The sequence below is a fragment of the Xenopus laevis genome, chromosome 9_10L (assembly GCF_017654675.1).
Source record: "Xenopus laevis strain J_2021 chromosome 9_10L, Xenopus_laevis_v10.1, whole genome shotgun sequence".
NCBI classification, from domain to species: domain Eukaryota; kingdom Metazoa; phylum Chordata; class Amphibia; order Anura; family Pipidae; genus Xenopus; species Xenopus laevis.
Window position 1 is genome coordinate 76,215,362 of NC_054387.1, and position 14,280 is coordinate 76,229,641.

Below are 14,280 nucleotides of genomic sequence, written 5' to 3' on the forward strand. Positions count from 1 at the left end.
CTATATGATGCTAACCCCCCCCATGCCTTTAAGTGTTAGAGTGGGTAGGACTTCAAAAAAAAAGTTTGGCATGTAAAAGCTGGCAAACTTTTTTTTCGTTCATCGAAAGCACACTAAGGGGCAGATTTACTAAGCTCGAGTGAATGGTTCGAATTTCAAAAAGTTAGAATTTCGAAGTAAATATTTGGGTACTTCGACCATCGAATGGGCTATATTCGACCATTCAACTTCGATACGAACGATTCGAACTAAAATCGTTCAACCATTCGATAATCGATGTACTGTGACTTCATACTTGGCCAAATTAAAGCTACCAAAGTGCAATGTTAGCCTATGGGGACCTTCCCGAGCAGTTTTTTTTGGTCGAATAGAAATCCTTCGATCGATCACTAAAAATTGTTTCGATTCGAACGATTTAATTGTTCGATCAAACAATTTTTATTTGACTGCAGGATTGCCACATTTGTTGAAAAAACATTGAATTCGATATTTGAATTCGAAGTTTTTTAATTCGATGGCCGAATTTCGAAGTTTTTTGTACTTCGAAATTCGACCCTTGATAAATCTGCCCCTAAATGGAAAAAAAAAGATCTGACAAGATTACCAGGCCTTAAACCCACGTACGGTTTCCTTAATGATTGCTTGAGCAATCATAAATAGGCCACATAGTATGCAATAAAGTTAAGGGCAATGACGTAAAGGCTAATTCTGACCCTTAAAATACAAAATGGCAACCTTTAGCCCTCTAGCTGTAGTTGGACTTGCATCCTCTGACAACTTGAGACCAAATGGTTGTTCATTATATATAAATAAAATAATTAGTATAATAAAAATACTGTACAATGTGACTACATTACCCTAGATAAATATGAGGTGTAAATATGCTAGACAGCTGTAGATTTGCCATTCCTAAATAACTGAACAGGCTTTTAATAGGATGATATGGGTTTTCTTGACATATAGTCCAAAATGAGTCATATATTTTATAGTTAAAAATTTATCTTTTCTTCTTATTAGGTATATTTCGGAGGATACCATGGAGACACATCTGAAACATTTCTTGTGGGGAATGTGGATAAATGTGGTCGAGGGTTAGTGAAAATTGCAAGGAGATGCAGAGATGAAGCAATAGCAGTTTGCAAGCCAGGGGCCCCCTTCTCTTCAATTGGAAACACAATCAGGTAAACTGTACATACTGACAAGTGAACGGAAGCCTGTGACTAGGGCAACTTTTATTGGTAGTAAGCTGATGATATAAACTATGATTCAGAATCATTGCTTGACTGTTATCAGAGTGTAAACTGAAAAAGAATAGTTACAGTTGCAATTACTGCTTAAAACAGACAGGTATGATATATGGTAGTATTCGAATACACTTTGTTTTTTTATTTTTATGCGCTTTGAGCAAGTTACTTGCTATTCAGCTTCTATCCATCTTGAAATGTAAATTGCTTTCTGGTTGCTCCTAAATCAGCTTAATACAGATACTGTATTTAAAATGCGATATAACTATGCCTTCTTTTCAGTTGATCCCTTTTTATCTTTCAGTCTTATGTTCAAACCCCTGCTATGTGCAATGCTTGCCATGAGGCAAGTTAGAAACCTTACCACAGGCAGCATGTTATCAGGGTGGGCGGTTAATAACCCCTGGTAACTTTTTAACATAATTTACATCAGTGTAGGTACAACTTTGCTCACTGCACTAGGCTGAAAGGGGAGGCCAGATTGCCCTTGATCCCTGTCTGTTATTTGGGGCCCTCTCAAGAAGCTAACTTTTTAAATACCAAACTGGAGTACTATATAACTAACAGAGAATGTTAACTCTCTCACATTAGTTCTTCCCCTAACAGAGGTATTGGTCTTGGTATGGTGCAAAGAAAGATTCACATAGCCTGAAGGTCTAAAAGTCCTCATAGACGCAAAGATCTTTTGTTGGTGAACGATCGATTTCAGTGCAATCTGACCAATCCGTCAAATTATCGTGAAGTTAGTGGGAATCGAACAATCGTGCATCTTACGATTTTTCGTCCATCTGTAGATTGGCCAGGTTACAAATTTTTAATTGGTCCCAGTGCAATCTATCTATGTTTGTAATGCCAAGTAGGCAGCTACCCTCAGTTCTCCTGGCAATATCGCCTGAAATGGTCTTTTTAGTTGATGGACAATCTGTACATTTAAACAATCGTTTCAAGATAATCATGGTCTCACGAAGACAAAAAGATCTTTTAAAAATCTTTACATCTGTGGCCAGCTTAATATTATGAGATTTGATATAAATGATTCTGTACTCTTCCAATTACAGTGGCATTTATGCTGTTTTATGTCCAGGATATTACTTAAAAACTGAAGAACTATGATCAATTTGACATTATTTTGTGTATTTTATGAATCCTTGTAATTTTTATGAATCCTTGCCCTGTTCACACGTTGTACAACAATAAAGCTTTGCTACACTAGGTTCAGTTTCATCAGTAACCAATAAGCTTATTAATATGTTTTGCAATATATCCAGATCTTATATGTTTAAAATCAAGAAAAAGCTTGTATCACATTCCTAGTAGATGAAAGTGAAATGGATTCATAGTTTTGCTTTTAAGAGCCATTTACTTTAGTTTCTCATTTTCTGCCCACATGATTTTGAAATATTCCTTTTTTTTTTAATTGTTTAAACCCCAGCTCACATCAGGGCTTTAGAATGCCTAGCATCCAAACACTATGTTGATGAATAGACTGAATAACATTGTATGATTTATATGTATTTATTGCTTTAGAAATGTTACAGAGCCTGAATCAAACTTTAGTGAAACCTCTTTGGGTTATATCTCAGAAAATTTTATTGTAGACTTTTCCACAAAATTGTATTTTTTGACAGTTTTAAATTATAGGCTAACTAGCGTCTGGGGGGAAAAAAGGATGGTGTCTTTCTTTTCTTTTATAGGAAATGTTGAATCAGACCCCTACTGGGAAGAGAAATTTAATGCATATCTCACTATCTTACTATCCATGAATATAATAGAAGTGAATTCAAAATGCAGTTTTATTATTGCCAAAAAAAAAAAAAAAAGTACAAGTCGATAGATGCACCTCATATTTTCGAACACCTAGGGTTCAAACAAATTTGCTGGTGGTGCTCTTGCATTTTAACAAAATTCTTGTGTGGAAAAGGGCAGAGTGAAGCAGATTCTTATTTAGGCATTCTATGGAGCTCTGCATTCATAGCTGTGTCTAAAGGGCATGTCAGCCTTTGATTCCTTCTGAGAGGTAATTATCCTTTTCCTGTCACGGAACAACAAATGATAGCTAACTACACAAGCGCATTTGCGGTAGTCACATTCATCAACTACAGGGAAAAAAAATTCAATTTAATTGTGCAACCCAGCTGCACATGAGCCTTTCAGCATATCTGTTGTTCTCTCATTCTTGTTGCACTCCTTCCTGGGCTTTTTTTCCCCCTAAACTTTTCCCCTTGATTATTTTTTTACCATTTTGTCTATTCCTCCATTTTTTTTACGCTACTTTCTTGTTAAAGTAATTTTCCTTTGTGGCTCCTTTTTTTTCTCTCTTGCTTCTCCCCCATTGAAGGATATGAATGTAGAAAATTATCACAATTACTCATATAATTGAGCCTCTTTGTAGCAAGTGCAACTCCTGTAGCCTTTCTCCTTCATGAAAATGGTTTCATTATAGGGTTTTTCATATTCCCTGACACCATCTACACAGAGGAACAGGCGTGCAGATGAGATGTACTCGGAACAGTGCAGATCAGTAAGGTCACAGTAGGAATAATTAGTTTTGCTATGGAAAGAGCTTGTAGGCCTTTTACCGCTACATAAATGTACTGTCCATGGCTTTTAGTCACAGAAAAAACTTACTAACAAATGGAACTCCCGCCTACTACTTTGAAAAAAAAATTTGTATCAACACTACAATTTTCTATCATTAAGACTAATAACACAGAGCCTGCTATACATCAAGAGGAATGAAAAGAAAAATCTAACATTCAAGTGGCGGCTGGGTGCTGACCTTTGTTCCTTTTTTTTTTTTTTTTTTTTGTATGTGTATGTGCTCACTTGCGTGTGTGTACGACTTAACAAAAAAAGACCCACACAGCACATAAACACACAAGTGAACACTAGCAACTTGCTTTTTTTTTTTGTACTGTTTGGTATCTTGACCATTCTCCACATATTCACTAAATCAAATCAGGCTCTTAATATAAACAATCTTATAATTCAGTGTAAATATATATATATATATATATATATATATATATAATGTGTGTGTGTGTGTGTATTTAGTAAGACAGAAATCAAGAATTAGCTACAAACAGAAGGTTCCGTTGCCTGCAAAAAGCAAATTGATCCATACTAGTCCTTATTTAAATTTCATCCCTGGTGCCAATTGAAAGCGTTTGTTTAATGTCGTTGTCTGGAGTATGTAAATGGTAATTGGTGCCTTTTATTTCGGCCGCATCTGATGAATATTCTGATGCCATAAAGCAATCATTTGTCTGGTGGAGACTTGTAGCTGATTAGAAGAAGAGGAAAATACCTGTTAATCACCATAGCTTTACTCTGGTTTTGGAATAAGACCACCCCTTATATTACATCCAGTGTTTCAGAAGGCATCATGCATTCATTTTTTTTAAATGTAATTATTCTATCTTGCTTATAATTTGCCGAATGCCTTATTGTTCATTTGCAATTGAACCCAATAATGAAAATTGTTGCAAATTTTAAACAATATAATATATTTAATAGCAGCTGTCATTGTTAAAATATCATTTGATTTCCTTCATGTTTTGTCTTTCAAGACTTTCCAGGTCCATGGCAATTATTTCTTATTATTATATCATTGTCATAATTATTTTGCGTGGACATTATTTAACAGTGTTCTTTTCTGATACATTTTTAGAGTTTCAATTAGGAGGTGGTTTTCCTTTTAGGGTGGTTCTGTAGCTTTAAGAATATGTAAACAAGAATTGTATCTTAATTTCCATTTTTGTAAATGAGTACAGGTTTATTCAATGGTTGCACATTTTAGCTGTAGCTTTGCCAAAATCAATGAAGTTTTTTCTACTGCCACTACACATTTCATCATCATCATTTCTTTATTCAGCGACAGCAACATTTCTGTAAGATCACCAAAAAGTTCAGTGCCATTGAAATAATGCAATAACTTGAAAATGTTTAGAAACATCAAAATGTGATTTTTGTAACTGGGTACAGGGTATCCAATAGTTATCATATTTGTACATTTTACCAATAGCTTTGTCAAAATCAATGAAGCTTTTTCCATGGCCACATTGCACATTTCATCATCCATCATTATTGATTTATGCAGCGACAGCACAATTTCTATAAGACCCCCAAAAAGTTCAGTGCCAGTGAAATAATTCAATAATTTGAAGATATTAAAAACATCAAAATGTCATTAAATGTGTGTTCTAGTAATATGAAATGAAACATATCAAATATTGGATTCTACTAGTACATTATTTACATGTAAGCAATAAATCATATAAATAAAAGAAATAATTTAATGTCATTCATAATATGGTCAGTTACTGTAAGTTACAATCACCTGTCATTTCACTGCTACTTTAAAAATATGCTGTGCTATAAATTATCTTGTATTTCACTCTATCAAATTGGCTTTTCAGAAAGGGAACATGAGATAACCGTCAAGTCTTCTGTAAGTAAAAGCAGAGTAATTTATGTGCCATTTGTAAATCAAAAATGTCTGTCTTTAAATAAACATTATTTTTGGCTTTGAGAAGCAGTTTTATTAAGAACATTTGTCATGATTTGGGAAAACCCAAGATGCTGCTTATACACTACGACAGCATTTTTATTTTGGATAAGAGAGTGACAGTACTACTGCCTTGGGAATCCTTTTAACTGAAATTTTGGAAGTGCGCCCAATGCTCTCTAAACAGGCCATCCCGTGGTTTCTCATTTAGAATTTTTATCATGGAATTGAATTCTAACTGAATTCTGTAACCTACTAATGTGTGCTTATTTTGCAAACATGTTATTTATGAAATAAACTTGCCTTTTGCTGTATAGAGCTAAAAAAAGCAAGACCCAATATTTGTGGCAGGCAAAATATAATGGATATTTTACACGGGAATAAAAATAATTCAAAGTCCTCTCCTCTTTGTTCTCACCTAAAAGATATACTGCATGCTTTACTGCATCTTATACAGGTCACTCCCAATCACCTTTCAAATGCCCCTATTTTTCAAACTACAAAATACTCTCTGTAACCCCATATATTTGGAAAGCCCAATGTCTTCAACAGTACAATTCTTCATGTATTAAATTGCAAACCCAGTATGTAGTAGAACCAGCAAAATCCTTGCTCCGACCCATTGCAATTTAAACACTTTGTTTTATAAATTGGTAAGCAATTAAAAATAAAAATAGCCAAGGATATACAGTTGGGATGTATAGTTTAATTCTGACTTGTTAATGCTGCTAAAGTGATATAGGCATGTTCCAGGTTTCAACAATAATTTGTTAGTGTCATGTTAAGTATCTAAAAAAGAGCTGGGAGACTACTACAGTAGTTTTAAATATTAAGAATAGGAATATATAGGTATTTCCAAACCTTTAGTAGGTCAGTTGGAAATTAACCTTCTTAAGATTGTAGGCGAAGTGTTTAAAAATGACACCCACTAGTTACACGGCAGTGTCAAGTATGGACAAGCAGTTATCATAGGCAATAGTTTACCCTGAGTGATAAACCATTGTAACTGGAAACTTGGGGACTCTGTATGGAACTATTAGCGGCTTTTTGTGGATTTTAAGTGCAACAAGAAATTCTTTTACTGCTTTATTTTAAAGCTTTATTTAACTGATATCTCTTCAACACACAGGTTATATGTGGGGCTTTAATCATTATATATATATATATATATATATATATATATATATATATATATATATATATATATATATATATATATATATATACACACACTAAACTTGTAAAAAAATAACACCAAGATTCAATCAAGTCAAGATTCTGGAGATGATCTTGCATAAAAGTGCAACTTTTACGATAGGGGAAATAAACTTAAGTCTAATTCGAATATTCTCCAAAGTGCCAACCATCCACCATGTGACAGTTCTACCATTTTCTTTATAATATAACCTATGTATACAAAATGAAGCAAAATGGTATATTTTCTAACCAGTCCTAAGCCTTGTCTATGTATATTTGTCTTTGATGTCTTGCTTTATATTTGACTATTAATGCTGTAAGTATATATAACTGTTATGCAATGTTTAATATTTGCCTTTAATGTAACTTATTTTTTATTAATCCTTATAAAATATACTTATTGATGTCATCATTTATATTAGTGTCCCATTTTCACTAAATCTACTTTAGAGTTTGTATACCCTGATATAAAAAGCATTTGCCTTGCAGCAATATGTCGCTATATAGTTATAGAATCTCTCTGCAGTGTCTCGTATCATTTTATTTTGCATGAGTTGCTAATTTGCTATATACTGTTTTATAATTTTTGTACAGTTTTATAAAGAATAAGATGCCTACATTTCCTTGATAAAAACTCATAGACAGCGAGGGTCAGTGGGAGTACACAAGCCTGCTGCCATCATGAACCGTTTCCAGGAATTATATTTTCAATAAGAATGAAGTAGATGAAACTACTAATTTCCTCCAAGGGATCTTTGAGCTTTAAGGCTTTGTTTTTATTGTGACTCATTTTGTTTTCGTGTTTTATTTAAATGCATGCTTGTTCAAAAAACACCTAAAATTCCTGCTCAGTCTGATGGAAAAAAAACATTCAGATGAGAAGTCAGAAGGGACATATTCTTTATGATTTTATTAAAACTATAGTGAATGTTTGTAAAAAAAAAAAAAAAAAAGAATCCTAGCAATTAAAAATTATTATTAAGTCATGTGTTTCTTCTACCCTTGCAATCTGGATTAAGAATTTTTAAGGCATTGCAAAAATCAAATGTATATGAAATTCAAGATATAATCAAATATATTATGCCATTTACTTGATTGTGTTTTTTGCTCTAAAGATTTCAGATACATTCCACTGATACAACTACTTTAACTGTCAGATGCACTGACCTCTACTTCTTTCTCATATGGGTAACAACTTTGTGAGTTTGACCAGTTAAATCATTGTGGTAACTGCAACTTTTGTCAGATAGATATAAATCTAACATAGTAAGCAATCAGCAATGTAGAAGTTACTGCCCCTCACAGCAAAATCATTTTAGGGCCCCATTAATCATAGAGAATAAGGCATTTTTCAAAAACAAATATTGAAATTACGTATCAGTTGATGCCCCTACTGAGGAAGTGTGGGTTAAAAAAGTGTGGGTTAAAAAAAAGTTGTGATTAGATCAATCACAAATAATATAAAAAAAAAAATAATATAAAATATATTTTTAATATTTAGTCACTAACTTGTTTGAATGTCTTCACCTGCCTTTACTTGTTGTTGGTGACTATGTCTCAATAAGCCAATATTTGTTTTGACGGGAAATTCTTTTGCTGGTAAAGGTTGGGTACAACTGAAAACTGACCTACTTATGCTTCATCTTGTACAGATAGGCTGTATTATAGATCAAGGGTGCTGTACAACTGTCAGTCACGTGGTATAAATGGCACTTAGTGCATCTCTTGTGAGAGCTTCTCTGTGGGAATATTTGACTAACAGGAGACAACATCAGTGGAGTGTTGTTAGTTCTAACTTGTATCCAAGGTCTGTAGCACACGCTGTGTTTCTCCAGCGGACAGGGGAACTTGTTCTCGTAGTAATCAGCAATAGGCAGATTTATATAGGTCTGTTTAAACTTGGAATGTGTCACTATACATTTTATAACAAGTTTAACCCGTTGAACAGGTAAAACCTTGATATATTTATTTGAGCAAAAGTGGGAAAGCACCTTTCCTCCTGGAATACTGTATAATAACTTTGCCCGCCGGTGTTCCCCCAGTTCCATGAATTTATACTGCAATGGCTTTGCTAAAGAACAAAGTTTAAAAAGGTGCTTTGTTTATTATTCTGACACAGGGGACTTGCATGCAGTTGCCTTCCTGGCCACTAGCAACAAGTGCTGCATGCCTGGTGTCCTTGTTTCTAAGTTGTTTGGTATCTGCTATCGTCTGAGGTACAGCAGTTCTTTTGGTGTAATTATTGAATAATGACTTCTTCAGTAGTGGCATGCTAGTGAAAGAGCCCCAAATACAGGTGTTAAATGTTTTTTTTCACAAATCAGTTAATCCAACATCCTAAATTCACAGGTTTGACTAAAATATTCACTCTTTCTGATTTAATTTGTCTTAATCCTAATGGTTTGTATTTTTTTTTTTTTTATTATATACCCCCAATGAAATTGGGCAGATATTTCCTCCAAATAACTGAAGAACCTGTAGTTAGATTTTCCATTACCAATGTTACTTTCTGCCTTATCCCTGAAGGATGACAAAACCTATTAAGCAGCTCCTTGTTTCCCTAACAAGGTCTATTATTTTGTTTTCTGTAGAGCTTCCATATGTTATTGGAGTGAATGCTTTATTGTTCTAGGAAACAAAAACACAAAAAAAACAGTTGACATCCCATGACTCCTGTCTCTTAAAAGCTTCTGTAAACACGACTGACAGCAAAATTGTCATCTCTTCTGTGTCATATATATTAACATACTGTATATATTGACAGTAAGTTTTTAGTTAATGCGCATAACTTTCAACAAATTTTGATCACTTCATATTTTTATATTTTTGTAGTGCTTTAGGTAGTTAATGAAGATAATATACTGTATATATCACAGTTAGTGGCACATTTATTTAACATTGAGGTAAGCTGATCATGTATTTTATAGCCAACTGCTTCAAGTAGTGGATAGCCTTTGTTTTTAGATGTGGATAATCGTGTTTTACTTTTCCTCATAAATCAATGTCTCATAACCAGGACTGCCATTAGAAATCACAGGGCCCTGTACAACAAAATTTTCTGGACCCTGCCCAGCTCCCAAGCCCCACTCTAGATCCTGTACCCACACCACAGTTAAAAGACCACAAGGACATCAGCACTAAAAACGGTAAACCACCCCCCCAGACACAAATATTAAAACCCAGTAATAGTCAGGGCACCCATATAAGTTAAAAAAAACTGTGGCTCCAGGCCCCCAATAAAAGTTTTTTAAAAAAAAAAAAAAAACATTGCTGACCAGGATCCCCCCCTATAAGTTAAAAAGAAACATTGGGGCCCCAGAGAATATTTTTTTAAAAAAACATTGGAGGCAGGGACCTATAGAGTATTAAATAATACATTGGTGGCCAGGGGTTTAATAAAGTGGGAAAAAGACATTGGTGTTCAGTATAACTGAATTCTTGGCTTCAGGACTTCAACTTCGGCTCCTTTTGCGGCTTTGGGTCTTCAACTTCGGCTCCTTTCGTGGCATCGGGTCTTTTCGCAGCTTTGGACTTCGGGACAGTACCCCCTGTGCCCCCCTTATGGTGGCTTTGCTCTTTAGTCTTAAAATGGTTTGAAGATGCATGGAATGCTGAGATTCACTAAAATTGCGGTTATTTTTTTTTTTTTTTCAAACTCCGTTATGAAAAACCCATCCGTTATTTCTTTTAAAATAAGTTCAGATTCAATGAAAGATTGGTATAGCAGTCATCACACTAGAGATGAGTCATACTTTTGCACAATAAAATAATGTGCGTAAATAATGTGTGTAAATCTGCCCTTTAATGTTTTAAAATATAATTGACATATGTTTAATGTATAGAGTAATGCATTTTCAAAAAATAAAATGAATAGCATTAGAAACATGCTTACTCTTTAATTTAACCCTTGTTCAGATGATTTTAAATCTGAACAAGGTTTTTTTTTACACATTTTTCTCCACCGGAGCTTCCTTACAAAGGTCTGAAGAAATGTAAAATAACGGCAACAAATCTGGTGTTTGCATGGTGTAAAATAAAACACACCTTCAGATTATTTTGCGGTTTATGCTTATAGAGTCAGTATCATAGCGGGCTACTGTTAGGTTTCCAGTTTTCTAGTTTCTTCATATTCATACCATGGGGTTATTTATCAAAGGTCAGGTTTGTGAGGTTTTTTGAATAAACTCACAACTCAAATGTTTGCTTATTTATGAAAACACCTGAATGTAAAACACTTGAATGAATTCAATTGGGGGAAAAACTATAATACCTCAAATTGATTGAGTTATAGGCTAAAAAACCTTGAATACCTCAAATTGATAAGTTTTTGAGCCCAAACTACTGTGGAAAAAAAAAAAAAAATTTATGAAGGCAAAACTCATCTTCAAATGGTTCAAAGGACCTCTGCCATTGACTTCTACATGACCTTGACCGGTTTTAGCTGTATTTACAGATTCAGGCTTTTAGCAGCTTTGAGGCATATTAAATCTCAAATTTTATCCCAAACAATCCAGTTTTTAGTGAAACTACCCTTGAAAAACTCGAATTTTTCAGGAAAACACAACTCAACCTTTAGTAAATAACCCTCTAAATGTATTTTAAAAAATGTAATGTAAGAAAATATATATACACACTGTATATATTTTTTTTAAATCTACTCCTTTCTCTTTCGGCTGCACAATTTGCTAAAGCAAAGGTCTGAAGAAATGTAAAATAACGGCAACAATTCTGGCGTTCGCATGGCGTAAAATGAAACTCACCTTTAGATTTTTCTGCTGTTTGAGCATATACAGCATATAATGTTTTTCACATGGGATCCACATTAGGTGTCAAATTTAGGGTGACTAGCCAAATTTAACAAAACAGATTTGTATAACAGAATTAAATTGTTGTTGGCCTGCCGTGACAATTTGTACCTGTGACATGAAATTTAGAAATGTTAACTTTTTATATTTTTTATTCCTATGATTCAAAAGAAAGGAACAGGCGTAGGAGCATACTGTCATTCTTTTAACAGATTTCTTCCTACTCCCTAAAAGGCTTGTATATCAGTTCACACTTTGTGGCACAGATTGTAACTGGGGGTGATTTGAAAACTGTTTCAGCTACAGAATAACATGCCCAGACTAGCAATCTGTGCAGTGCTAGGCCAAGTCGGCTGAGCATGATAGCCACCGAAGATGCGTGCATGCAAAGGCAACTGCACTTGCCGAAGATCACATGCACAGATCGCACGCAAGGGTTCAGAACTAGGGGAAGATGGCAGAAGAGGTACTGTGCCTGGCACCACTCCAACTTTGAGCCCTAGGCACGTGCCTCTTCTGCCTACCCCTAGTTCTGGCCCTGAATCTGTGGATTCTAGCAAATTTCAGAGGGGCTACTGTAAGATGCCATAGATCATAGTCACTATTTATTGGGCCTGTGGGGGGCTGTTTGGCCTCTTTGTTCTTGAAATGCCAGGCCTATTTTGAATCCCTGTCTGTGACTGCCACTGTTCCACAAACCACTCCTGTCTCATGTGTTTCTTCTTATAGTTAGGGCCTTTTTACTTTTCATATTGGGTTGTATTTGTTTGTAATCAAATGTTTTGATGCTACTTTTGTTATATATTTATGGGAATGTGCTGCCACTTTGGAAACGTTTGGGAATTATAAATATATGTAAATAATACAAATTATGAAATGTCCCCCAATGGGACGAGTAAACGTAGATGCCCCACTGTGGGATCTTCCCCAAGGTTGTGGCAGTTGGCACATGTTTTATTTGATGTTTTTCACATTCCTACTATCACCTCCATTGATATCAGTATGACTTCAGTGTAGGGGGGGGGTTACAGTTTTGAGAGTGAAAACAAAGCATCCAAAACATTTGGTATGTGTGCCATCAGTCTGTAAAAATTATGGTGACTAGAACCCATTATGTTCTAACCATGAGACCCAGACTGGAATTCAAATAGACCCTGGCATTTCAAGTACAAAAAGGTCCAAGCAGCCCCCACCAGCCAAATAAATTGTCACTGTCTATGGCATCTTACAAAACAGGCCCTCTGCCATTTGTCAGAATCCTCAGATTGCCAGTGCGAGAATGTTTCTAAATAGGATTGTAATAAAATTATACATTATATCATTTGGTATAAGCATGAAATAATAAGTATAAAATGCTGTTACCAACAAAACAGTCGTCAAATCTCGCATTTCAGTATGGACTGGGCATAAGCCTTACAAGGGGTATTTTCTTACTATACAACCTTTTGCAAACTCTGCTGCTCAGGCAATTCTTTTGAAGGATTCTCTGCTGTTACAAATAGCTGTCGGTGAAAGCAATCACATTTCATCATAAAGCCATAGGACACAAGGTGTTGTATCCTGATGAGGCCCTATCCACTACTATGTGATCAATACATGTTATTTTGTTGAATTACGGTGTGCAATTTCTTCCTTTCCTTTTACCAGCTCAGACCTGATAAAGTCCTCTTTTAATTCACTTTTTCCTTCCATTTTTCATGAAGCCAAAAGATGAAACCTACATTTATAAGTGTTTTTACTACAGAGTAATGGCCTTGAAATGACTTTACTGTTCATGCCTATTTGTCACTCAGTGGTAAAGCTCACATTTATGCCTCTGTGAGAAAAGGCTATGTATGAATGTGTTTGTCTTCTTTCTTATTTATTTTATAATTTACAGCCATTTACGCATTGCATTGCAGAGGTTGTTGGTCAGTCTAGTGGAGCTTACAATCTAAATTCCCTATCACATTCATTAGGCTTGTTTCCGTTAACCTAACTGTATGTTTTTGTCGAGTGGGAGAATACCAGGATACTTAGAAGAAACCCACACAGACATAAGGAGAATAGAGGGAGAAAATAGTGATGAAGTTGTAATCAAATTGAGAACCCGATCACTGCAAGGCTATAGTGCTAACTTCTGAGCTAACATACTGCATTCCTCGCCTAAAAATAGAAAATAAACATTTTCTTCTAATGTTCATGTATTATTTATGTATAAGATGTGCAATTTATTTTTCTCCAGAACTGAACACCATTAATTTACACCACCTCTGATGTTCTGTAACCATTAAAGTCAATGGGAAAAATTCCAGTGGCAAATAAATTCTGTTGTATCTACCAATCTAACTTCCAAATCATTGCCTGAATGCTAGAAAAACTATTTAAATATTCACACTGGAGAGACTGAGAACAAAAGTTTAGTCTCAGGGAGCCTTGTCCATCTAGCCTTGCCTCCCACATGGACTCCAGACTTTTTGAAATCTTTTTTGAGAGCTTCTGACTTACAAGGTAAGGTCTGGCTCACCAGAGTGACCCAGTATTGTAC

The 14,280-nt window shown here is 34.9% G+C and overlaps 1 protein-coding gene across 4 annotated transcripts in view; it reads left to right on the forward strand.

Annotated features, from left to right (window-relative positions):
* Positions 1 to 14,280, forward strand: part of metap1d.L (methionyl aminopeptidase type 1D (mitochondrial) L homeolog) — a 97,801-nt gene that overhangs the window by 60,547 nt on the left and 22,974 nt on the right. For all 4 annotated transcript variants that reach the window (XM_018235902.2, XM_018235904.2, XM_018235903.2 and 1 more), the window contains one exon: positions 1,018 to 1,181. In XM_018235902.2, the coding sequence (XP_018091391.1) occupies positions 1,018 to 1,181 (164 nt within the window). The remainder of the gene's footprint in view (positions 1 to 1,017; positions 1,182 to 14,280) is intronic.